Source organism: Emys orbicularis, chromosome 2 (genome assembly GCF_028017835.1).
Source record: "Emys orbicularis isolate rEmyOrb1 chromosome 2, rEmyOrb1.hap1, whole genome shotgun sequence".
NCBI classification, from domain to species: domain Eukaryota; kingdom Metazoa; phylum Chordata; order Testudines; family Emydidae; genus Emys; species Emys orbicularis.
The window spans coordinates 278264426-278291434 of record NC_088684.1 but is presented as its reverse complement, the minus strand read 5'-3'; the positions used below and the strand labels follow the sequence as shown (position 1 = coordinate 278291434).

The window sequence follows — 27009 nt, the reverse complement described above, 5'->3', positions numbered from 1 at the left end:
AGGGACTTTCAGGTTTGGTCAGTGTACATGGCAGAGGGGCATTGCTGGCACATGATGGCATATATCACAGTAGTAGACATGCAGGTGAATGAGCCCTTGATGGTGTGGCTGATGTGGTTGGGTCCTCTGATGGTGTTGCTAGAGTAGATATGGGGACAGAGTAGGCAATGAGGTTTGCTACAGGGATTGGTTCCTGGGTTGGTGTTTCTGTGGTGTGTAGTTGCTGGTGAGTATTTGCTTCAGGTTTGGGGGCTGTCTGTAAGCGAGGACTGGCCTGCCTCCCAAGGTCTGTGAGAGTGAGGGATCGTTTTCCAGGATAGGTTGTAGATCGTTGATAATGCGCTGGAGAGGGTTTAGCTGGGGGCTATACATGATGGTCAATGGTGTTCTGTTATTTTCCTTGTTGGGCCTGTCCTGTAGTAGGTGATTTCTGGGTACCCATCTCGCTCTGTCAATCTGTTTCCTCACTTCCCCAGGTGGGTATTGTAGTTTTAAGAATGCTTGATAAAGATCTTGTAGGTGTTTGTCTTTGTCTGAGGGATTGGAGCAAATTCGGTTGTATCTTAGGGCTTGGCTGTAGACAATGGATCGTGTGATGTGTCCTGGATGGAAGCTGGAGGCATGTAGGTAAGTAATAGTGTAATAGTGTACACTTGTTTTTAAAACTATCATGCTTTCCCAAGAATGGTTTTCATGTACATCACTGCATCATACTTCTATAGCCTAAGCCATAGTGCCCTTGATAAGTACATGCAATCCTATATTGATAATAATGGGAATATTGCTGCAGATCAAGGGCAATATATAACCTTAAGGGATCAGTTGCCTCCTTGATACCTGTGCATACTGCTTAGTGATCCTAATAGCAGTTACATCCATGTACTGGAGAGAACCTACTTTGTGATGCTGTACATGGCCAAAGTTCATGATCTATAAAATTGCAAAGCTTTCTAACAGAAGCTTTTTGGGGGTGGAAAGTGGGTACATCCTTAAATTTGAGATTGTACTTTACCTTCCCCCTGTAACTTTAGCCAAAAAAGAAGAATAAACTCTAAGCTATGGTCAAAACACATCAAACATCTGTGTTGCCAAAACTCCTTCAAACAATTTTACCAGTGAAAAGATGAGGAGATCCCCAATGCTGTACTGAACCAACAAACCCCCAACAAACCAGAACAAAAAACCACACAAAATAACCCCCCAAAACAGAGCTTCTAAATTTGGAATAAAATAGAAAGTTTCATGTCTAAATTTAGAATGTAGTTGAAAATATTCCAACTAAAATATCATCTTAGATCTACAATATATAAAGCCTTTCATTCCAAAGGATGGTAAAGTGAAGTACAACTGGACACATACAGCAGCACTGAAATCTTGCGGCCGCTTGGTACAAAACGGTAGTTCTATGCAAGGTAAAGGAAATGTTGGCTATCTTCATGTAAAGCAGACAGGACCTTGGCTTTTAAGTCCTGTTGGAAAATAACTAATCAGAGTAAACTGCACAGTACTTTTGTACCTATGCAGAAAAAAATAAGGGCTGAGTTGACTGCTAGAATTTAAACTTCTAGTGCTAAGGAATGTAGGAGCTACATTTTTATAACTACAGTGGTGAAAGCCTGGAGTAGTTCCACAGGCATCAATGGGATTTCCACCAATGTAACACACATAAGTGTTTAAAGTTTGACGCATAGACCATTAAGTAATGCCTCTGATGATAGCCATAAAAACCCTATGATTTTTTCCTCAGGAAAAGGACAGAACTGTTCTTTTTCTCAGAAGAGTCAACTGCTTAGTCCTTCAGTGACCCAGTCTATAGAATATACCACTTTCAAAGATCAGAGAAAACACTAGCTAGATTTTAAAAAGTGAGGCTTAATAATTTTATAACTAGAAACAACATTTATAGTTATTCAGGATAAGGATCTAAAATTTTACGAGGTGAAGAGAGCCCTCAACTCCTTTTCATTTAGTGGGAGTTGAGGGCACTCCAGCACCTTGCAGCACTGGGCCTTAAATTAGGGGTAACCAAATCTCAAGCTTCAAGGCATAAGGTGGCCACTGAAGAGATCAGAAAGAATTTTGTCTTCATGAACAGCTTTAATCTGACTAGGTGCATTATGGGTGTTTTCACTTTCCTCTGATTCTCCAGGAACAGGTCACTGCTGGAGGAAGGATGCTAGACTTCATGGACTAATAACTTCATCTGGTATGGACAACCTTATGTTCCTATTTAAAAATACTGCCTCTCCCCACTACGCATGTGACTAATGCAGGCTATCACATGAAAGGCTAGATTATGACAATGATTTTGAAGAAGAACTCCATTGATTTCAATGGCACACTTGCCTATGTAGCCAATGGATTCATTGCTTGTATCTAACTCATTTTTCTCTGGAGCTTTCTGGTGGATTTTAGTTGGAAGTCCTGCTTAAAAATCAATGGCTTGATATGGCCCAAAGACAAGACATAGCCTTGAAACTAACATATGTTACTTTAAAAAAAAGTTGAAATTGTTAAAAAAAACAATAAGAGGATGCATAAGTTCCTACAGCCACAAGGCAGACCTTACCGCTTTCATTGTACACAGCACTGAATAACTGTAGTTACCATAGAAACTGCCACATCACTTAGCACTTCTGCTACTTTAAATCAGAGTACTACTGTAAAGGAATTCATAAACCAACATGACATTTGACTACGTGTGCTTCTTACCATGTTTCAGTAGGAAAACGCACATCAGAATAAACTGATAGTTGCCTCTGAATATCAAGCTCATTATTTCATATGTATCTAATTATAATTATAATCTCTTTTTCTTTAACAAAATGTGTAAAGAAGGACAGAGGGATGTCACAGTCAGAATGTAAGAAAGGAAATTACCACAGACACCAAATTTCAAAGCTGAAGCTGCAACCCATCATTCACACGTCAAAATACTTTTTTCTGTGTAATGTGCATGTCAAATACTGGGAAGAAACATTAGAACTTTGCCCTTTCACAGCCAGAATCTGTTTGATAAGTGAAAGACAGCCATAGTATCACCTGGGCCTGTGCTTAACTTTAAGTATGTGAGTATAGGATGGAAGTCAGGATATTTAATTATGTGATTAAAGTTACGCAGATGCCTAAGTGGTTGCAGGACTGGAAACATCCTCAATAAAACATAAGACCATAAAGATGGCCATACAGGGTCAGACTAGAGGTGCATCTAGCCCAGTGTCCTGTCTTCTCACAGAAGCTACTGCCAGATGCTTCAGAGGGCAATTTATCGAATGATCCATCCCCTGTTGTTCAGTCCCAGCTTCTGGCAGTCAGCGGTTTAGGGACACTCAAAGCATGGGGTTGCGACCATCTTGGCTAACTGCCACTGATGAACAAATCCTACATGAACTTACCTAATAGTAACAGTAATAGTAATGGGGAATTCAATTATTAGACATATAGAGAGTTGGGTTTGTGATGACTGGGAGAACCGTATGGTAAATTGCCTACCAGGTGCAAAGGCTGAGGATATATTGGGACATCTAGACAGACTTATGTGCAGTGCTGGGGAGGAGCCAGTGGTCGTGATACATGTAGATACCAATGAATAGGGAAAGGAAGGAGAAAGTTCTGGAGGGCAAATTTAGGCTGCTAGGTACAGGGCCGGCTCCAGGGTTTTGGCCGCCCCAAGCAGCCAAACTAAACAAACAAACAAAAAAAAGCCGCAATTCGGCAGGAGGTCCTTCGCTCTGAGCAGGAGTGAGGGACCATCCGCCGAATTGCCGCTGAACAGCTGGACGTGCCGCCCCCTCCGAAGTGGCCGCCCCAAGCACCTGCTTGGTAAGCTGGTGCCTGGAGCCGGCCCTGGCTAGGTAAGACATGAAAGTTCAGGACCTCCATGGTAGGATTCTCTGAAATGCTTCCAGTTCTATGTGCAGGGCCAGTTAGGCAGATCTACAGGGTCTTAATGCGTGGATGAAACGATGGTGTAGGGAGGACAGTTTTAAGTTTATTAGGAACTGGGGAAAGGAGAAACCTGTACAGAAAGGTTGGGCTTCACCTAAACCAAAACCAGAGCCAGACTGCTGACATGTAAAATTAAAAAGATCGTAGAGAAGTTTTTAACCTAAAGGCTAGAGGAAAGCCTACAGGTGCAGAGGAGTATCTGGTTCAGACAGAGACATCCCTTAGGGGAGGATCTGTTAATGGGGATTCTCTATATCCTAGTAAAAAGGAGAGGACAGAAGTTAATTAAGTACAGGTTAGGAAATGAGGAGAAGCAGTCAAATGAAAGAGTCCCATTCAATTACATCACATGAAGGCAGTCAACTAAATATTGACAAATTGTATAAGTGCTTGTATACATATGCAAGAAGTCTAAATAATAAGATTGGTGAACTTGACTGCCTTAATACCAGAATACAAAATATATAGGAATGACAGAGTAGGTCACACTGGTGCTTGAGTAGCACTATATGTAAAAGAAAGCATAGAGTCAAATACAGTAAAATTTTGAAATGAATCAAACAGTGCCATAGAATCTCTATGGATAGAAATTCCATGCTTAAATATTAAGAGTATAGCAGTACAAATATACTACTGACCACAATGGTGTCAGTGATTAGGAAATGCTCAGGCAGATTATAGAGGCTATAAAAATAGAAAACTCAATAATAATGGGGGATTTCAACCTTTCCCATATTGACTGGACACGTCACATCTGGATGGGATGTAGAGATAAAATTTCTAGACACCATGAATGACGGCTTCTTGGAGCAGCTAGTCTGGGAACCCACCAGCAGGGAGGCAATTCTTTGATTTAGTTCTAAGTTGCACAGAGGATCTGGTCCAAGAAGTGAATATAGCTGAACCACTTGGTAATAGTGACCATAATGTAATTAAATTTAACATCCTTGTAGGGGGGAAAATACTGAAGAAGCCCACCATAGTAGCATTTATCTTCACAAAGGGAAACTACACAAAAATGAGAAAGCTAGTTAAATTAAAATTAAAAGGAACAGTCAGAAGAGTGAAATGCCTGCAAGCTGCATGGAAACTTTTAAAAAAACACGATAATAGAGGCTCAAATTAAAAAAAGATAGTAAGAGGCCAAAAAATGCTGCCATGGTTAAACAACAGAGTAAAAAAGGCGGTTAGAGGGGAAAAAAGGCATCCTTTAAAAATTGGAAGTGTGATCCTACTGAGGAAAACAGAAAGGAACATAGAAGTGTAAAAGTATAATTAGGCAAGCCAAAAAAGAATTTGAAAAGCAACTAGCAAAAGACACAAAAGCTAACAGCAATATTTTTAAAGCACATCAGATGGAGGAAGCCTGCCAAACAACGCACAATCAACCTGTGGAACTCATTGCCAGGAGATACTGTGAAGGCCAAAAGAGAATTTGATAAGTTCATGTAGGATAGGTCCATCAATGGCTATTAGCCAAGATGGTCAATGATGCAACCCCACACTCTGGGAGCCCCTAAACCTCTGGCTGCCAGATACTGGGACTGGACAACAGTAGATGGATCACTCAACAATTGCCCTGTTCTGTTCATTACTTCTTAAGAATCTGGCATTGGTCACTGTTGGAGGACAAGATACTGGGCTAGATGGACCATTAGTCTGACCTAGTATGGCCATTCTTTTGTTTTTATCTAATTCTTTTTTTAACCGAGTTACACTTTTGGTCTTAACAAGATCCCCTGGCAATGAGTTCCACAGGCTGACTGTGTGTTGTGTGAAGAAGTATTTTCTTATGTTTGTTTTAAACCTGTTGCTTATTAATTTCACTAGGTAATCCTGGTTCTTGTGTTATGTGAAGGGTAAATAACACTTCCCTATTCACTGTCTCCGTACCATTAATGATTTTATAGAGCTCTATCATATTCCCCCTTAGTTGTGTCTTTTCTAAGAGGAACAGTCTCTGTCTTTTTAATCTCTCCTCATATGGAAGCTGTTCCATACATTTAATCATTTTTCTTGCCCTTCTCTATACCTTTTCCAATTCTAATATATCTTTTCTGAGATGAGGCGACCAGAACTGCACACAGTATTCAAGGTATGGGCGTACCAAGGTGTGGGCGTAACATGGTTTTATATAGTGGCATTATGATCTTTTCTGTCTTATCTATCCCTTTCCTAATGGTTCCTAACATTGTGTTAGTTTTTTTAACTGCTGCTGCGCATTGAATGGAAGTTTTCAGAGAACTTTCCACAATGACTCCAAGATCTCTTTCTTGAGTGGTAACTGCTAATTTAGCTCCATCATTTTGTATGTCTAGATGGGATTATATTTTCCAATGTGCACTCCTTTGTGCTTATCAACACTGAATTTAATCAATTTCAACATTTTCTTGCGCAGTCACACAGTTTTTTTTAGATCCCTTAGTAATTCTTCACAGTCTGCTTTGGACTTAACTATCCTGAGTAATTTTGTACCATTTGCAAACTTTGCCACCTTTTTCCAGATCATTTATGGATATGTTGAACAGCATTGGCCCAAGTACAGATCCTTGGGGGACCCCACTATTTACCCCTTTCCACTGTAAAAACTTACCATTTATTCCTACCCTTTGTTTCCTATCTTTTAACCAGCTACTGACCCGTGAGAGGATCTTCCCTCCTGCCTACTTTGCTTAAAAGCCTTTGGTGAGGAACCTCGTCAAAAGATTTTTGAAAGTCTAGGTATACTATATCCACTGGATCACTCTTGTCCACATGTTTGTTGACCTCCTCAAAGAATTCTAATAGATTGGTAAGGCATGATTTCCCTTTACAAAAGCCAGGCTCACACTTCCCCAACATATCGTGGTCATCTATGTGTCTGATAATTCTGTTCTTTACTACAGTTTCAACCAATTTGCCTGGTACTGAAGTTAGGCTTACTGGCCTGTAATTGCCATTATTGCCTCTGGAGCCTTTTTTAAAAATGAGCACCACATTAGCTATCCACCAGTCATCTCGTACAGAGGCTGATTTAAGCGATAGGTTACACACCACAGTTAGTAGTTCTATAATTTCATATTTGAAGTCCTTCAGAACTCTTGGGTGAGTACCATCTGGTCCTGTGACTTATTACTCTTTAGTCTATCTATTTGTTCCAAAACCTCCTCTACTGACACCTCAACTGGGACAGTTCCTGAGCTCTGTCACCTACATAGAATGGCTTGGGTGTGGGAATCTCCCTCACTTCCTCTGCAGTGAAGACCAACGCAAATTATTTATTTATCTTCTCTGCAATGGCCATTTCTTCCTTGAGTGCTCCTTGAGTGATCTTCCTGGAGTGATCATCCAGTAGCCCCACTGATCGTTATGATTCTAGCACATTTTATATACAATATGCTATTACACAGGGCATATTACAAAGATTACACTGTAAATACATCATTTTTATTTTGCACATTATGCATCTTTCTTTGGCCTTTTATAACACTGTGGACGAAAATTATTTTAAAAGCATCCCTCTAGTGGGCTATGTACAATAATGAATAATTAAATTATAGCATTAACATAGCCTGTAAATATTATCAACAATGCATTTGAAAAAAAAAGTATAAGGACTTACCAAATGAACCATACAGCTCCATTATTCTCTGTGGGAAAATTTACCTTATGTTTAATTTTATTCCTTACAGTTGAATTAAGAATTAATTCTATATGCAATTATAGGACCAAATTCTGATACCATTACTTATTAGTACTACTTTACAATACACATATTCCCACAATACTTGCACAGTAAGACACTTCTCAATGTGAGTATGAGTTCATAAAATTAATATTATTCTCTTCAAAATTAACATGGGATATTTTAAAATGTAAAAGTGACTTAGAAATTGATATTATTTAGTCTTGTAGAATAAAGTCATTGTTGATAGGTGGAGCAAGTAAAAATGTTTTGAAGTATTTAGATACTGTATCTGTTAATCAATATTTAATGCTTTTAAATTCTTTTTGATTTTATTAATGTATTTAGAATCGCACAAGCATCCATTAATAAGAAGTACCTTTTGCTCCAGGCATTCCTTGACAATTTCTAAGTATGCAGGCATAATACAGTCCACTCCAGTAACTATCCATTAATTGTTAATCTAGATATCAACAGCAACAGGAAACTACACAGCAGCAAAAATCAGACTGAAGAGACCCTGTTAGAATCTCCCCATTCACTCACAACTAGGAAAAACAAATGGTACCTGCTGGTCCAAAAACTAGTACTTTTACAGATAAGTGGGAGGAACAAGTCCCAAAGCTGAGGCGCTCTGGTGGAGAATGCTCTGCCAGCTGCCCCCTTTCTCTTATCCAATTAGGGCTGTGGTAGCATGGCTCAGGAACAAAGGCAATATCTGTAGGTCCCAGGCCCTACAAATTAGGGCTTTAAAGGCCAAAAACCACATTTTCCATTCTATCTGGTACTTAATTAGGGTAATTTCAAAATGCTGGCATTGCATTCTCTGGCAAGAAGTACTTCATTACAAACCAGTTGTCAAATTCTGCGCCAGCTTCAATTTCTGGATAGATTTACATTGTAGGTCCATGCAGAACACATGGCTGTAGTCTAATCTGGAGGTGACAAAATCATCAATGACAGTTGCAATGCCCGCCTCTGACAGAACCTCCTACCCTTATGAGGATGGGGAAAAGAAAAAAAAAGTCGAGCTAGCCATAGTTGCTAGCTGATTTTCTAGTAGCAGGTGAGAGTCCAACCAGACTCCTCTATTGCAGCCCAGCCCTAAAAAATGGCAGGCAAGCCAGCTCAATCAAAGGGGGTGACATTATTTCTGCCATCTCTTCCGATGGTTTCTCCCAACTGCCTTTTCCAGACTATCTGGCAATGTGCTGAAATATTACAACCAGTATACATCTGTGCTACATTTGAGAATGTGTTTTCAAAGTTATCTGTAACACTTCAGATTTAATACCTTTATTCCAATAGGGAAGGTAGTAATTTGGGAATGTGATGCCTTTCCCAAGAAGCATTTATTTCATTATAGACAGTCCCCTACCATACACCTGTGGCTTCCTGTTTCACCATTCCCCATGATGATTTTTTAAATATTGATCTTTATGTTTTATTTTAATAACACTAATTTCAACATAATTCCAAAACTTATCAAAATATCTGAAACTGCGATTTCCCTGAAATATGTCAAAATATCACTGATCTACTCTGGAACATGACAGTCTACAGCAGAATGCTCATTTCACTTATATTTTGTTTTGAGATATTTCCACTTGGTTTAAAAAGCTATTTTAATTCAATGTCTGTCATTACATTAGTGAATCACAGAGCACTATAATTCAGATCCTATACATGCAATTAACATTCCACATTAGAAAATTAGTAGAGAAAAATCTAAAATAATATATCTGTAAGCTGGTGGGCTCCTTCACCAGTCCAGGAGAGAACCAGTGCCACACCCAAGTCTGGTTAAGAATCTTGCCTCAGAGCACAATATTATTACACAAAGACAAAAACTCATGAAAACAAAACAAAGCTATTCCCCCGACCAACAAGCTACAATCACCAGAGGCCTTTCCCCTTCCTTCTTTCAGTCCCAGAAATAGAACACTGCTCCCCCCCCCCCCCAAGCATCTGCTGAGCCATGTGACAAGCAGAAAGCCCTTAACTCGTTTCCTGGCTGTTTCACCCTTTCACGGTATCCTTCTCCACAGACTATTATGAGGTCAAGGAAATCAAATTGAAGTAACATTTGGTCTGAAACTCTAGCTGGATCCTGCTGGCTTGGTCCCGGCAGGAAGGAAGAAAAAGGACTAGATTGTGCCCATTAGAGAAGGTGCAGTTGACTGTGTAGATCCCAAGAAGCACATTCCAGTATGCCTTCTGTCTTACCCGTGACAATGGTGCCTCCTAACCTTTGTATGGTTTCCCATAAGGACATGCTAGTATTACAGCCCCGGCACTCAGCGGCGCTCAAGTCTGTTTCCAAGGTGCTGCCAGAAGAAGGTAGAGAATATGCAGAGACATGACTGGAACAGATAGCTTAAGAGGGGAAAGTATGCTGCATCCCTTAAAAAGGTATGGCTGTTTGCATTTCCCCAGACCAGTCAGGAGCTCTGGCAAGCATTCTGCTTCCTCCCCACCCCCAATGGGGTGAGGTGCCTTCACACTGCTTTCAATGCAGGGTTGTGCCTTGAGGGCTTGATTTAGTCCTTGGTGTCTACTCATTTCTTATTGTGGCAAAACTCCTATTGATCTCAATGGGAGCAGGATCAAAACCTAAAACAGGTTCCAATGTAAAATGCAACTTATGAGATATTGCTGAGCATAGAACAGTAGCTGTATTTGTTTATATAACCTCAGCACCTTTTGCTAGTATCTGGCTCATTTTTCTCTTGAAATCTTTGGGTTACTTGAAATAGGAAAGATGTTACATAAAGACATTCCACCCTGTTCTAAAATTCTGCAAATGAAAATGAAATGATCTACTCATTAACTGTGTTATGAATCTGACTCATGGAAAGACAAAAAAGGTCATTTCTCATTTAAAAAATCAGGGTGTTTATTCTGAGTCCTTCTGATTTGAACATCATGGCTAAGTGATTTACAGTTACCATAACGTCTAACTACTGGATCCACAATTTGCCTCAGAAGAACTCCTGATTCAACAAAAGTATCTTTCAATTTGGTTATAGCTGTCCTTTTTATTTGGCTTAACTATAGTAAGCACAACGATTAACTGAAAATGAACCATTAGACTGGATTAGTATAGTTGGATTTAACCTGGCCAAAACTGAATATGATCCTGAGTCAACAAATAAATGGCTTAATCATAGAGCTCCATTCTTTTCCATGTAGGTGCAACTGTGCAGAAATTTATTTTTTATATACATAATCATAACTGATAAGACATAGATGGGGAAAGCACAGAACTGAGAGAGACATTTTATGAGTTCACATCTAACAAAATATATAGGCAGTAGAATCGAGAGTTTCATCTGTCATCTTAATGTGCCAAACAGCTTGGTTATTTTTCCTGATGGTCACTATACCTTACTAATAACCTAGGATATATTTAAACCTTGGATTCATGCTTCACCTGGGTTTATTTCTTTCTGCTTATTGCCTGCTAAAAATGCATTATGTTGCAGAATGCTGTTAACTTTCAAATGTTTCATTAATCCAAATCAGAGTTTAAAAGGCACTGAGGAAACATCAATCAATCAATCAATCAATCAATCAATAATATCGGTTATGCCAACCTATTCTTTGTGGGAAAAGTTTCTACCAGATATTTGTTTAATTTATCCTTCACATTCTGTCCATTTAGCTCCAAATCAGACACCTTCTAGGCACATTGCTCACTTTCTACGAAGCTCTTCTCTGGCACAACATATATTGACTATTTAAGTGAAGTACTAAATTCTGAAAATAATGCTGAAAATAGGAATTGACTAAATTGACTGCCAAATTATAGCAGGTGAATATCAGATTCAGACTCTCAAAAAAGTTCCACACTGACAGCCTGATCCCAAACCCACTGAAGTCAATGGGAGTCTTTCCACTGACTTCAATGGTCTTTGGATCATCACAGACACTCCAACCCTTGAAGTACAGGTATAACTTTACTAACACGAGTAGTCCCAGTGATGTCAGGGGACTAGTCACATAAGTAGAGTTATGCACACCTGGATTAGAATCCTCAGCATAGCACCAATGGAGCTATGTTAATTTACACTAGCCAAAGATCTGGCCTGTTTGCAGGATCAGATCCTTACAGCCATAAACCAATTGAAGCTGTGGGTACTCAGTAATTCTCAGAATTGGCAGCGCTTTAGGGACCAAGCCTTTACTTATGTGCATAAAGTTACTCATGTGCTTAAACTTTGCAGAATGGGCCATTAGTCATGAACCGTCAAAGAAGAAGAAACACCAGAAATTGAGAATGAATCAAATAGTTAATTTACTTCAATGTTACCAATTTGTGGTTAATTATTCTTAATACCAAGAGTAATATAAACACAAGAAACAAACATCTGTCCAGACCTATGAGCATTTTCCGCTAGCAAAATTACTGAATTATAAAAGAAAAAAAATCCCTTTATGTACATAAAATTAGCACCAAAATTAGTATTCACCTGCAGTTCATACAAGGTTCTTAGCAGAGAGCATCATCTTAATTAATAAATGATAAAATCCTTAATAGAGTTTTTGCTTCAAATCACCATAATGGAACAGAAATATTTTATTTATATTTCAAATTAAATAAAAAAATGCACTGAAAATAAGCAAGTGATTCACAGATAGGTTCATCCTTTACATCTAAAGACACTTTACCCCAAATTTAGATTTTAATTGATCTAGATGAGATTGTACTCCATTGAAACCGGGGGGATAATAAGACACTTCAATTGCCTTGATCATCTTTGGGGATTTTGTACCTCATATACAACAAAGCTAGGAAGTGCATTTCTTAATGGCTGCTGAGCTTTACACATAAGTTTGGTGCTTTATTCTCCATGGGGTATGGCACTATGTGTGCAGCAGATTGCACTTTGACAGATGCAGCTGTATCATAAAAAGGCCCTTAGCATTATTAGCACTGGTAGTTCATATATATCCATGAGCTCTAGGATTTCATAAAAGAACAATTAAAATGTTTTTGAGAGTAAAAAACGCCCCCAAGTCACTTACCTCCCCTACGCCAGTCTGCAGAATCTTCAGTCCAATAGCTTTTTCAAGCTTGTATTTGTTGACATCTGTTAGAAAAATTAAGATACAGAGACTTAAGGAAAAGCTGGGATTTTGATGAGTCTGCAGCTTTCACTATATAATCAAGCTTTTTCCCCCCTTCCCAACAAATTCAATATAATTGCTGTTTATCTTATTTATCTATGGTATATGTTTCACTCATAGCAACACTACTATTGAGCCTTTGTGTCATTAATCTTTCATTATTATCTAAAAGAGAAAGAGCAAAACCAGATGTGTTTACTTCAATATACTACACCTCCTTTAGTTTCAGAGTGATGGAATGGCACAATATAAATAAATCATACCCAACTCTACAATGGGGATGGAATAAAATTAAATTGAGCCTGGACCAATCAAATCTTTGGAATCCACCCACCCCAAAAAAGACATTCAAGGATGTCACATGAGGTGGATTCAATCTCCTCTTTTTGAACACACTTCCTTCTAGCCCCTCTGCCCCAGACGGACTTTTCCCCCTAGTTCAGCCCCACTCCTGATGATAAACTCTTGACTTCCTTTTCCTGTCACATCAGAAGGCCCTAGTCTTCTCCTCTTTAAGCCCCTTCCTGGTCCCAACACACCCCTGTAATGTGAGCAATATTTTATTATTACAATATTTATATCCCACAGCTGTGAATAACTTTATAACAAATTACCCCTGCTTTGCAGATAAGGTAACTAACTAAATTGTCCCACAATCTATGAAGCCCCCCTTTAAATGAACTAAGCCAGTATTTAATTGAGATTTTCTCATTTAACACTTTCCACACAGCAGGCATTGAAAATAAACCAACAAAAAAAACCAAGCACAAAACCAAATAAGTCACTGAAGCAAATCAAATAAGTCTGTCTGAATATAGTAAACCCAGATAGACATAATGAAGGGAGTGCCTAAAACAGTCACCCCTTTCAGAAAAGAACATTTTAAGTGCTGTAGTTAGTTACAAAGTATGGCATTACAGCAGACTATTTTCATGGGCAATGTTTAGTGACTTTATTCGTTCAGGGCCAGATCCGAAGTGCAAGTCAAATGAGACTCCCACTGATTTCAACGGGCTTGAATCAGGCCTTTAGAGCTCATCTTCATTTCCTGTGTATGCATCATTTCTATTGATTCCAGTAGCCGTTGTTTGTGTCCAAGGAATGAAGAATCAAGTCTTCAGCTAGTTCCTGTTAAGAACATGTGGTGAAATCCTGGTCCTGCTGAAATCAGTGGGAGTTTTGCCATTGACTTCAACAGGGTCAGGACTTTATCCATGGATTAAAATAGAGAGGAGATTTAGGTCCGTCTTTTGGATGTACATAACTGTTAGCTTTATTTTTTATATAGGGTACCTCTCAAGGTGATGGTCCCAGTTAAAACCCCTATCTAGAAAAGCACTTAAACACACTATTTGCTGGACTGGGACCTAAAATGCAGAGAAATTAAATACATTAGATTAAATATTGCTATTTACTGTTTATATAATGCTTTACATTTTCAAAGTGCTTTAGCCACATTAACTAATGTGTTTACCCTCACCATGCCAGAGGGAGTTAGTTAAGTAAATATTGTTATCTCCACTTTCCCCAGAGGGAAACTTGAGGCAGAGACAGGCCGGGACTTGCCCACTGCTGTGCAGAGGATCAGTGCTTGAGCCACGTTTAGGATTTTAGACATCTTAAGCCTGATTTTCAAACTGCAGGCCTGCGCACATTGATATGCTTGCCATTAAGGTATTTCCATATGCACATGGACAGGTAAGTGGCCCCCTAGCATGTGTTTGCACACATACTTGAAACATGCCTATTAGCAATGCAGTTTTGCAAATATACATGTAGGGTGGGGAACTGCTTGAGGGGGACTGTAATTTGAGCTTTTGAGTTGCTGGGTTTGTGGGTAGTGAGTTATATTGAACTGAACTGCTGCATAGTAGTTACATTTGGGTATTAATTTTCTTGTATCCTTGAGTTATTTCAAGGGTGCCTACGGTGTATTGTATAAATCTAAATAAATCACTTAATCAATCATTGTAATCAACCTCCAATTTCCAGCCTCGTGCTCGTTCTCCTGCACCATGCTGCCTCCCACCTACACATTCATTTATAGCATGCACATTCAAAGCATTTTTATGCCAAATACAATAATTGAGAAGAAGCTTTATAAAAATAGAAAACTCCACAGGCTGAGTCAGAGCAACAGAACGTCCAGCAGAATGCGTTGTAGTTCACTGTTTGTACGTGATAAATATGACGACACAGTATAGCAGAAATCAAGTAAATGCAGTACATGTGGAAAAAAAAAAAAAATCTCATATGGTTCTGTATGGCCCCTACACTTAATAAGAAAATGTTGGGCCTGCTGTATTTATTACAATGTATTTGGTCAGGAGGTAATTTAGTGATTTTTCTTATCTTTTTCCACAGCCTCACTATCACTGAAGTTATTTTACTTTCAATAAAGCATACTTAAAAACCACCTTTACAGCATAATTGCCAGTTGATATAGGCCAAAACACAAAGAACAGCTCTTACGTTATCGCCATTCAACTCAATAAACACTTGCCAAAATTGAAACCTCCTAGGGTTGCCAGGTGTCCGGTTTTCAACTGGAACACCTGGTCAAAAAGGGACTCTCCCCAGCCTGGTGAAAATGAGCAAGTGAGTGAGGTTGAGGGAGAGTGAGGGGGAGGGGGAGGGGCCTCGGAGAAGGGGCGGGGCAAGGGTGTTCAGTTTTGTTTAGTTAGAAAACTGGCAACCCTTGAAAGGCCTGATTAAATCCCATCTTGAAAGTGGCCAAACTCAGGCTTTGACAGAATGCAGGAGAGGGCCCTCAGCAGAACCTCCTGATGTTCAGTTCTCGACACTTATAGGAGGAGTTTTCCAGCTGACTTTAAATCCTACAATGGGGCACAAAAGGAGAGGTAGTCTTGGAAACAGAGGGGCCCCAGGCTATCTAGTGTGTTATAGATGATCTATAACATCTTGATTTGAACCCAGAAGTGAACAGGAAGCTAGTGCAAAGATTGGAAACTAGGTATTATATGCTCAGTATGCATGAACCCACCTCAACAGTGGGTTTTCCAATGGCTAAAAATCAAGGTGCTCTTTAAGTTTAATTTTCCCGTGCCTAAATTTTTAGACACACAATTTTCTATTTCTTAGGAGTTCAGCAACCAAATGTCCTGTTCCCACCCCTTCCCCCCCCCAAAAAAATCCCTTGGAGTTGTGAATGTAAACTGCATTTGTCCATGCCATCAGGTAGAAAGACACCTAAATCCTCATCCTGCAGCCCTTGTGCACCCATGAAAGTTCATCAGAATTTTGGGTACACAAAGAATTCAGAATCAAGCCCTTAAAGCAATCTGAATTCAGAAGAGCTTTTGAATAACCAAAACCTCAGGTTTATGAGAATTCACATGACAATTAAGAAATTCACACTACAATTAACCTAAGAAAACAGCGAATTTACCTTTTACACACACACACACACACACACACACACACACACACACACACACACACACACACACACACACACACACGTAAAAAGGTAATGTTCAATTATAGTTGGTGTTTATTAAAACATTTTGAAAGTGAACATTATTGTATAGGTTCTAAGCATATTACGATGTTTACAAAATTGTTCTTGTTTTATTATTTATACTCAATAATATTTTTAAAAATTCAGGCCAAAATTTTCAGATATAAACACCTAAAGTTTGGGGCCATATTTAGGCACCTAAATAAAAGTGACTTGATTTTCAGAGCTGTTGACAAATTCCACTGAAGTCAGTGGCAGCTGATGAGCTCGCCGCCCCACTGAAGAAATCTGACCACTTATTTAAATGCCAAAATATGTATTTTGGTACCTAATTTTAGGTATCCAAGTTTGAAAATGTTGGCCCTTAGATGTGCAAATGGTTAACCAAAATTTTTAAACACAGAGGACAGGGCATCCAAAAACAGGGATGGAAAACTGAGCCCAGATATTTAGAAGCACATTGAGAATCCTTTGAAAATCTGACACTTGACATTTTAGAAGCACTAAATGACATCTAAAATCAGCATCATCTAACTTTTCTTTTATTTCCATGTTATCTACATATTGGTAGATATTTATTTTGCAATTTTTTTTTAAAAAAAGGAAAGAAGTAGCTGCAGCCAACGCCCTATATTTCATATTCTAACAGTTATTTTTATAGCCAATTTTTAAACTCCTAAAATTGTAACCGAGGTGTGACACACTCATCAATAGAGAGGCACTAGTGGAAACTGCTATAAAAAAAGTCAGTGAGCAAGCTATAAATCCCTTTTTTAATCTTCTACTGAGACAAAAAGGGTTTCCAAACACACAAAAAGAAGTCCTTTAAAATTAAATTCACTAGATGAAGGATATGCAAATTACCTGAAGAAGCGGAACCCTATAATGTTCTCAAAATTCTGCAATAGCCTATTTAATTAGTATTTTAATTTATCAGAATAATTCTTTGCACTTGACAATTTATGCAGTATTCCATATAATTAAGTATGTAGCTACAGTGGAATAATTTTGCCTACTTTCTTTATACTGGTTATTTTAACCTGAAAAAATCTGTGCAAGTCTCTTCTGTGATCTAAATTACAATGGGGACAACTTAATGGCTTTGCTCTATTAGAGAGCACGATGAGAGTGTTACTGAGTGTTTAAAGGTAGAGGTTGTCACTGTTTCTAGACCATGGTAACCTGAAGGGAGGTCTGATGCACTTTGAACAGCATCATTTATTTCTTTTAGTACAGGTCATCTCCCACTGATATAGTCAGAAATTCTTCAGTGGCAAACATATTTTATAGTTTATCATAGGCAGGGCCAGCCTTAGATTCTACGGGGCTATATGAGATGTAAGCTATGTAGGTCTCCGTAATTTGCATAGCACATTTGTGAGGGGGAGGGGTTGGGAGCAGATGGTTCAGGTATACTTACTATATAGCACATACAGTGAGTCTTAGCAAGTAGCATGTAACCTACATGGCCAAAGCACTGCCTGGTTCTCCCACTGTGCCCCTGGGAAGGGAATTTTTGCGAGGGAAGCAGATCCATAGGGATTTCCTCAGATATTCCCCTGCATCATTCCTTTGAGTGGGCCACCATTTGTCCCTGTCCAAGGAAAACAACATTGCTAAATCTGAGAGGGGATCTGTGGGAGGCGAGGGCCACCCATACAGAGATCCTGTGACTTTGGCATCCAGAACATCGTCCCCAGCAGCACCTTGGCAATACAGTTTCAGTGGCACCGCACTGTAGGAAACCCCCTCCCCCCCCAACTGCAGTGTCTCCTTGGGAAGGAGAAAGGAAAGGAAGGAAGGAGGATCCACACGAAGGGATACAGTCTAGGACTACTTTCACTTTTTGGGAGATGTTCACTGGGTGCAAGGGAAGAACACATGTGCCCATCTGAGCCAGCCCCACCCCCTCCTGCCCCATCTCCACTCCCTTCCCTGTATGCCCAGCACGGACCCAGGCTGTGTAGAAAGCTCTTCACAGGGCCTGGGACTGGGGAGGACAATGTTGTTGGAGCACACAAGCCTCCTTTCCAAGCATGTGTGGAGAACCCCTCCGTCCACGTATCACAACCTGGCCCCATGAAATGATAGCCTGAGAATGTATTTATTTTCATTTTGCCAGACAAGTCCAAGCAGCTGGCTGTAGTGTTGCTTAGCCACTCCCCTGCCCCCAACAGTGTTTCAATATAAACAGTGTTTCAAGGGAAATCATATTATAATATTTGGGCACCTCCCCACCTGTCAAAAAGAATTAAAAGATTCCAGAGGTAGCCTGCTTTAGCACCGGAGATGTATTTACTAAGACTGCAGTGGCATTCACACCATTTAGTCTAGAAGAAAAAAGGGACAGAGGAAAAAAATCCTTGACATTTCAGCACCCTCTGGGCCTTTACTTCCCAGAAGAAGCTGAAATGTTAGGGGGTTTATTTCTCTCTCTCTTTCCTCTGCTGGACTAAATAATACTTGGCATTTATATGGTTCCGTTCCTTTCATCTGAGGATCTGAAAGTGCTTTACAAATATTAAGCAATCCTCACAACATCCCTGTGGTACACGTTGTCTGACTAAACCTTGTTTACATTGTAAAAGCCAGTAATCCTGTGACTGAAATCAATGGGACTATTCAAGTGAGTAAAACAGCAGAATTCAGTTCATTATTCTGAATGTACATATGGGTAAACTGAGGCACTCAGCGGTTTCAGGGTCTCATCCAAATCCCATTAAGTAAACAGACTCCTTTTGACTTCAGTGAATTTTGGATCAGGTCCTTAGCACAATAGCAATTGATACATAGAATGATATATACACAGTTAGAGATAGGTGTTCTCACAAGTGTCTGTACAGATTGATAATTTGCTTGTGCATGAAATTCAAGGTTGGATTCACTCTGCTTTGTTTAAGATCTATATATGGTACCTACCAGAGCACCTTCTGCCAACCCACTATTCCAATACCTTCTATGTACTGAGGCCTTTCCCCCTAAATCTGAACATTTCCCTGGACCCTAAATGAGGGTATTCTCAGGAATTCATTCCCTGTTGCGATTTGACAGAGCCGAAATTTGTTGTCGTACAGCACAAGGTGCTATTTCCTCTGGCTTTTGCCTGGGCGGGTGACCCTGGTGGAGCTGTGTTTCACTTTTTTGATGGGCTAGGGAATTTTTCATTTCTTTTTTTATTTTCAATATAGTCTCTGATTTTGTGAGACCATTAACAAACTCCAAATCTTCCTAAAGACAGAACTCAAGTTATGCATAAAGCGTGATGAATAGATTTTAAGGACAGAAGGGACAATTATAATCATCCAGTCTGACTTCCTAAATAACACGGGGGGGGGAGGGGGAAGGGGATGGCTGCCTGGCAGGCCATAGAATTTCACTGAGTGGTTCCTGCATCAAGCCCATAACTTGTGAATGAGGTAGAGCTTTGAGAAATCAGCTGTCACCTGAAGGACTGAAATATTTTGATGACTTTTTCTTAAAAAAAAAAGTCAACTTACAGTTAAGGAACAGATTTAGCCCAATGAGAGGAAAAATATCTCACTGGGGTATCTACTCACTTACAGAGTTAGAGCCTTTAGGGTCCACATTTTGAAGTTTTTCTCTACAGCATGAGGGCTAGAGACATACTTTTAATAAAAACAAAAGCTGATTTTCATGTGATTCATAGATTCATACAGTTTAAGGCCAGAAAGGTCCATTATGTCATCTAGTATACCTCCTGTAAATTACGGGCTATTCAATTTCACCTGGTCACTCCTGTGGTGAGCTTGTGTTTGACTAAATCATAGCCTGTTTTTGGCTAACGCATATCTTCGAGAAAGTTGGGCTTCCTGAAGTTGGGGCTTAAAAACACCAAATATTGTGAGACTCTAGGAGTTTCCAGCTCTGAAACTGTCATTTTTAGATACCAAAAAGCTATTTTATAGGGGTTTAAGGTTTTCTTTGAATCCTGTACACTTAGCCTAATGTTATCTAAAGCATCTGGCTTTACATGCAAAAGCATATGAAAAATATTTTTAGTAAATTATTCTAAATCTCTATAACATTTCTTTCTGATATATGCAGTAGATACATAATACAGGAGTGTGATTTAGCCTACAGGTTTTACTGAGACTCATTATGGATTTCATCACTCATCAGTAATTGCCAAACCCAAACTCATGCTCACAAAATCTTTATTCCACATCACAGCACCACATATTTCACACATGATATATAACACAGAGATATAAATGCACAAAGACATGCATGTGTGCATGAGCACATGCTCAGAGCACGTCTAGTATAATATAAACTGGCTCAATACTACATATAGCCCAATGGGTTTATGCAGTACTACCACCAACTTCAAATAATAAGAGAATCAATCTGGGAAACAAATCCTTGGAGCACAGAAAGTGAAAATATGACATCATTCTATTAAGAGTTCTTGGGGTGAAGCCTTGCACCCTTTATCCCTTACTCTAATTCTTATTCGAAAAATACTACAAGCAAGTGGCATTTCCAGCAAGGACCATACAAAATAGATACATTCAAGATAAAGTCCAAACGTACACCACCACTGGGGTTTGGTTTCATTGGTAATTTAGATATAACAGTAATGAAACGAACACAGGCAAAGCTTTCTTTTCAAGTGTGGCTGTTCCTCTTCTGTCCCAGCCTCTATTTCTCTTTGCCTCAGAGAATGAGAGAGAGGCTTCTCTTATGTCATCTCTGGAGCTAATAAAATGCACCTGCCACTGTTACTCAGTAGTAATTACCTTGCATCTTCATGCAGGGTTCAAGTACCAGTCATCAGGGTGACCCAGAGGAATTCTGCATAGAGATACATGTATTTCTGAGTTTACCATCTCTTACAAACACAGGAGTCCTAGTCCATATTCATAAACCTATTTTTAACGATACTGCATATTTTATCCCTCTTCCTCGCCACAAACCTGTTTGAATTAAGGCTTAAATTCTAAGTAGCAGCTTTGTGAGTTGTACCTGGTCACTGCCAGGGTAATCTCAGGCATAGATGCTCTTTGCTTTACTGCTGTTCCAATCTCCAAACTCCAGGATGCAAATAAATAAATAAATAAGTAAAAGTCACAACATGAACATCCTCTGTGTTCCAGCTTCAAATGAAAAACAACTGACTCAAACGGTCAGGCACAAAGCTGAAATGCTTCCTCATCCCAAAACCTAAACATCTATTTTTCAAACATGAGTCTACAGGTTACAAGCAAAAGCTGTTTTAACTCTTTGTTTTCCATCATAACTGGGTGAATAAGCGAGATCTTTCTATTCTGTTATCTCTTTTGTAATGTCTGGCTAACTGGCAGGCAGATCTGAAATGGAAATGGTTACATGGAAGTTAAGCCATGTGGTAATACTAGTGATAGCCTGGTAAATGTTATGCCAAATCCACTTTTCAAGTAATTTTTCATATGATTTTAATTAGATGTTATTTCAATCTCACTTGCATATCAATGTTTCATGCATCCAATATGTTCGGGTGATTTTTTCCCACCACTCCTTGTTGCCTTGAGAAATTTAAAATATAGCTTGCATCTTCAGCAATTTTCAGTATACACATGCTGTAAAACCTACTATAGCCAATCAAACTGACAGGAGAAAGGTGAAGTTTAGGCCACTGTTGCTGCTCTTAATACAACTGATATCTTGGCTTCTCATAGTCCTCAATACAAGACATACTACAGCCAAGGCTATAAGTCTACAATAAAGGAACTTTCCACTAGTTTCACTAAGCATCTAATTAAGTTTAGTTACATGAACACAACCCCCTGTGAGGTCGGTACTAGTGCACAGGTATCTATAAAAGCAGAAATTGGCTGTAGCTGAGTAGCTGGAAACAGCTCCCAGGTATATATTTTAAATCAACTGTCTAAAGAAAAAATGTCTTCTCCCCACCCTAAATATGGAATTCCCCCCCCAAAAAAATTCCCCTGATCTAACGTGCAGGGCAGATACTATTTAGTTCTGGACCAGTAAAATTCTGATATCTCAGGAACCTACAGAGTTCTCTCTTTACATTGTTAACAACTATAATCTTAGGTACGTAACTGCATGTATTTATTTATTTCTATTCATTTAAAAATAATTGCTTTAACTATCCCTCTGAAATACAAATACATTGTTGTTTTTAAAAAGTTATTTTAGACTAGAGGAGTTTTAAATGTATTAACTATAATTTTCATCTCCCACTGGATCCTGTTCAGTTGGATTCCATGGTGATGAATACAGCTGGCTTTACAGGTAGATGGACACAAAAAATGGTCCAGTCCTCTTAAAAAAATCCCTCTAAACATTGCTAAAATAGACTTTATGTAATATATACGGCACATATAGCATATAGGATGGTTTTATGTGAAGATTTTATAGGCACTTGTTTGGGATGACCTGAATAAGTCACCATGATTTTACCACTCATGTGTAATGCCAAGTTCATTCTGTCTAACCTCTCTGACACCAAAATATCATGTATTCTCTACATTACACACAGAGATATATAAAAAGCTTCTGTAGTTCAGGTTACATGAGTGTTTACATTCTAACCTTCAGTTTTCAGTTACTAATAACTTGCAGATAATGTCACTAATTATAATTAGGGGTAAATTTTCCAGGCATTGTCTCTGTCTGAGCAGGGTTTTATTTTTTAAAGTGTGAGCAAAAACTAGTTAATTTGTTTTGGAAAAAAAAAGGAGAGTCAACCAACCAACCAATCAACCAACCAATTTTCCCCATTACAAACATTTTCTTCCAATATCTTTTGAACACCCCAGCAGCAAAAGACTGGGAGTACAAAGCTAAAAACTGGTAAATATCCTTCCCTTGGAAAACCAGTTAAGTGTTCCTGTGAAAACTGGTTTTGATTTGGCTGAGTTATGAGAATTTGAAAATTGCACTTAAAGAATGTATAGAAGATTTTTAACAATAGTAATTATATTTTTAATATCAGTCATGCATGTTCTGAGCAAAGGTAGAGAGCAATGTGCATGCATGTTTTGCTACTTAACTGCTTACTCGAATATATATTGAATATTTGAAGTCAATGAGAATGTCTTACAACATTTAGAGAATAATGCAGATCTGTGTAGAAATTCTTGCCTCTTTGTGTGGAGGTCATTGCATGGAATAGTGGATTATGTACCAAAATATGTATCTCTTTTCCTATCTTTTATCTTTGAAAAAAACCTACAAGAAATTTAATTGAAAAATTTTAAGGAAACATTAAAGTTGCACTGTTTAGAGCTCAGAAAGTCAGGAAAATGCCATAGACAAAGCTATACCCAATTGATTCTGTATTAGCAGAAAATGGAAAAAAAGTTGAAGAAATGTCCGCCTCACCTCCAGTTCTCATCAAATTTCACTTTAATGAAAAAAATTTAACCATTTTCAATGCAGCATGCAAATTTTAATAATTATTTTGAGCCTGAAACTGGAAAAGAATACAGCAGCATGAGTGTTGGGGCTAACAGACAGTCTTCCAGTTGTTTCATGGGTTGCTTCTTGGATCACAGATCAAAGTTAAGATTTTAATTGTAATATCTGACGACCTACATATACTGAATCCTAGGTAGCTTAGCATTAAACATCCTGCATTCCATATTAACCTTTTTGATTAGGAGATATGACTTGTTCCCAAGAGACCGAAAGGTAAAAGATGGTACCATCTCTGCCATTTCCAGCTATTCTGAGTGTTTGGAATACTCCATCCCCTGACCTAAAATGTACCAGGAAAACTGACATTCCATAAAATGAGCATAAGGTCACAGGGTTTGTCTGTTTTTAAAGTTTTGGCATACCATTATAATATGCTTTAACTGTTTTCAATTTGTTTATTTTATCTATAGTTAAGATTTAAACTGATTGCTTTAACTTTGTATTTCTAGTGATTAAAATGCTACAGTGACTAGGCACTTAGCAGTAATAGCAGCTAATCAGCCTTGCAGAGTTTATCATATGTTCTAGAGCAGCGTATCTGTTTTTTGTTTCCAGTTGAATGTTCTCTGTTCATATATATTTCATTTCAATTCCTCATTATCTGTGCTGAATCACCTTTTTTGTGCTGTGGTGGTCTCACTCAGGGGATAAAGAATGGTCTTCTGATTAAGACACAAGCTTGTAAATCAGAAGGCCTGTGTTCTATTCCTGGATCTTTCAAAGACTTTGTGTATGACCTTGGATAAATCACAATCTCTTATTGCCTCATCTTGCAAATGGGAACAATAATATTTACCTGTGTAATGTTTATTCCTGTGTTCAGTTTTAGAAGCTTCCAGAAACCAGCCAGAGGAATCATAGAATAGAATCATAGAAGATTAGGGTTGGAAGAGACCTCAGGAGGTCATCTAGTCCAACCCCATGCTCAAAGCAGGACCAACACCAACTAAATCATCCCAGCCAGGGCTTTGTCAAGCCGGGCCTTAAAAACCTCTAAGGGTGGAGAGTCCACCACCTCCCTAGGTAACCCATTCCAGTGCTTCACCACCTTCCTAGTGAAATAGTATTTCCTAATATCCAGCCTAGACCGCCCCCACTGCAACTTGAGACCATTGCTCCTTGTTCTGTCATCTGCCACCACTGAGAACAGCCTAACTCCATCCTCTTTGGAACCCCCCTTCATGTAGTTGAAGGCTGCTATCAAATCCCCCCTTACTCTTCTCTTCTGCAGACTAAACAAGCCCAGTTCCCTCAGCCTCTCCTCATAAGTCATGTGCCCCAGGCCCCTGATCATTTTCGTTACCCTCCAATGGACTCTCTCCAATTTGTCCACATCCTTTCTGTAGGGGGGGGGGGGTAAGCATGTAGCTTGCATGTTTGTGTTCATTCAGCAAACCGGTTATCTGGAATCCATTGGTACCAGTGTGGTTTCTTCATATTGTTTTTGTATTGCAGAAAGCTAAAGACACAATAACATCTCTCCGGGGTGTGTTAAAGCTACCACCCAGGTTCTGCCATCCTTACTCACAGGAAGAGGTACCTTCCTCCTCTCAAGGATTCTCAACTTGGGTAGTGTGCTACTTCAGGTAAATTGTGACAGAACCTGGCCCTAAAATTGTAAAATGCTTTGAGACCCTTGGATGGTGATAGTACTAATATATATGCTGGTCTTCTCTTAATCACTTAAGCTTAGTGTTTATTCTGCTCTGTTTTCTAGTACTTGTTTGTTTGCACTGCTCTGAGACTTAGCATGTAAGAAGCTTAAAGGGTATGAATTATTCTTATTGTTTTCTAAGTGCTGACTTGAAATCTTTGGACATCTGAACTGGCAGAAGTGTGAATTCAGAGTGCACTAATTCTCTACAAGCCCAACCATTGTTATTTTTAGTAAATAAAAATCAACAAGTTGTCATTTTGTTTCAGTCATTTCTTCAACATCCGATCCCGACTGCCAATAAAACCGTGACCTCTAGGTTCATTTCTGTATCGATTCAAAACACATGTATAAGCCATCTTATTTGTTATTCATCTGCAAGTACACTTAATGTCATCCTCATGGCACAATTGGAATCAGACTGAGTTGTGAAAACATTAGTAATATTTCAGCTGACTGGTTCACTAAATCATGAACAATACAGTTAATGCACAAGGGTCACTCACTAACAAAATCTATTTGCCAGAAGAAAATGAAAATATTTATTACTGACAATGACATTAGTAACAAGACTTGCAATAAAGCCTTCTGGTGAAAGTGAACATGAGTTAGGCTAGCCTGCCCATTGTTTCCCATAGCAACTGAATATTTTTCATAATCCCCCCTTAATGAAGACTTGAGAGGCTATTTTGCTAAAGTAAAAAAGGATTTATTTCAAATCAGCATTGAATGGAAAATGTGTTTCAAAAAAAGTTCTGCAAGATACTGTTCTTTGCTATTACATTCGTTATCACATTGTATACAACACTATGTTTGTCCTGCTTTTGGGGTAATATAAAAAGTGGAAGGGCAAGTGTGTGTTTGGCCCTAGCAGCCAAAGCAATGTAAGGCTGGGAAACGGAATGGTGTGCGTGAATATGGGGTGAGGGCATTTGGAAGGTGTGGGGGGGTTAAAACTCTACATATGTGTAGACTGAGTGTATTATACATATGATGTGTGTGAAACCAGTGGGCAGTTTCACCAGCCAGGAAATGGACATAAAGCCCCAAGTCTCAGTCCTTTTAAAGCCCGTTCCTTAGGATTCATTTACTATCTGCCAAAGAGTCACAAAAACACTATGCAAAAACAACAATCAAACCTCCAGAGGTTTTCCCCAACTTTAGCCAGACAGAAGTTGAAGGCATAGTCTTCTGTCCCCCCAGCCATATCCCTCCTCCCCTTTGACCCAGCTTTCCCTACCTTTTCTAGTCCACCCCAGCCAGCCATGTGACAAGCTGGGACCTGTTAACCCTTTACAAGCTGCAGTGCTTCATCTTGGCAGGAGGTAAAATCAGATGGGTGGCGGGGAGGGGAGTGGATGCAGCTTCCCTAGCCCTGCTAGAAGCAAAGGAAAAACTCTCCCTCTTGCCTGGCTGGTGTAGTGAACGCTCTCCTTTTGGTTTCAATCAATTTTAGCTCATTTATTGGCATGAATTTTGGCTGGCATCATTCCTCCTTAGTAGCTAAGCCGAGTGCATTCTGTAGGACATCCCAAATGAGCAAAAAAATCTCCAAAAACTTGGCACCACAATAGTAAGAATTTATGCCACATATTTGAGAAACATTTTTATGATAATGTATTAGGACTGTTATTTTCTGTTCCTTCAGCTGCAAAGCTAAGCTGTCTAACCAGGGGCGGCTCCAGG

General features: G+C 39.1%; 1 protein-coding gene across 1 annotated transcript in view; it reads right to left on the bottom strand.

Moving 5' to 3' along the window:
* PTPRN2 (protein tyrosine phosphatase receptor type N2) overlaps window positions 1-27009 on the bottom strand; it is a 959094-nt gene that overhangs the window by 290213 nt on the left and 641872 nt on the right. The window contains exon 12 of the mRNA XM_065400104.1: window positions 12641-12705. Within this exon, the coding sequence (XP_065256176.1) occupies window positions 12641-12705 (65 nt within the window). The remainder of the gene's footprint in view (window positions 1-12640; window positions 12706-27009) is intronic.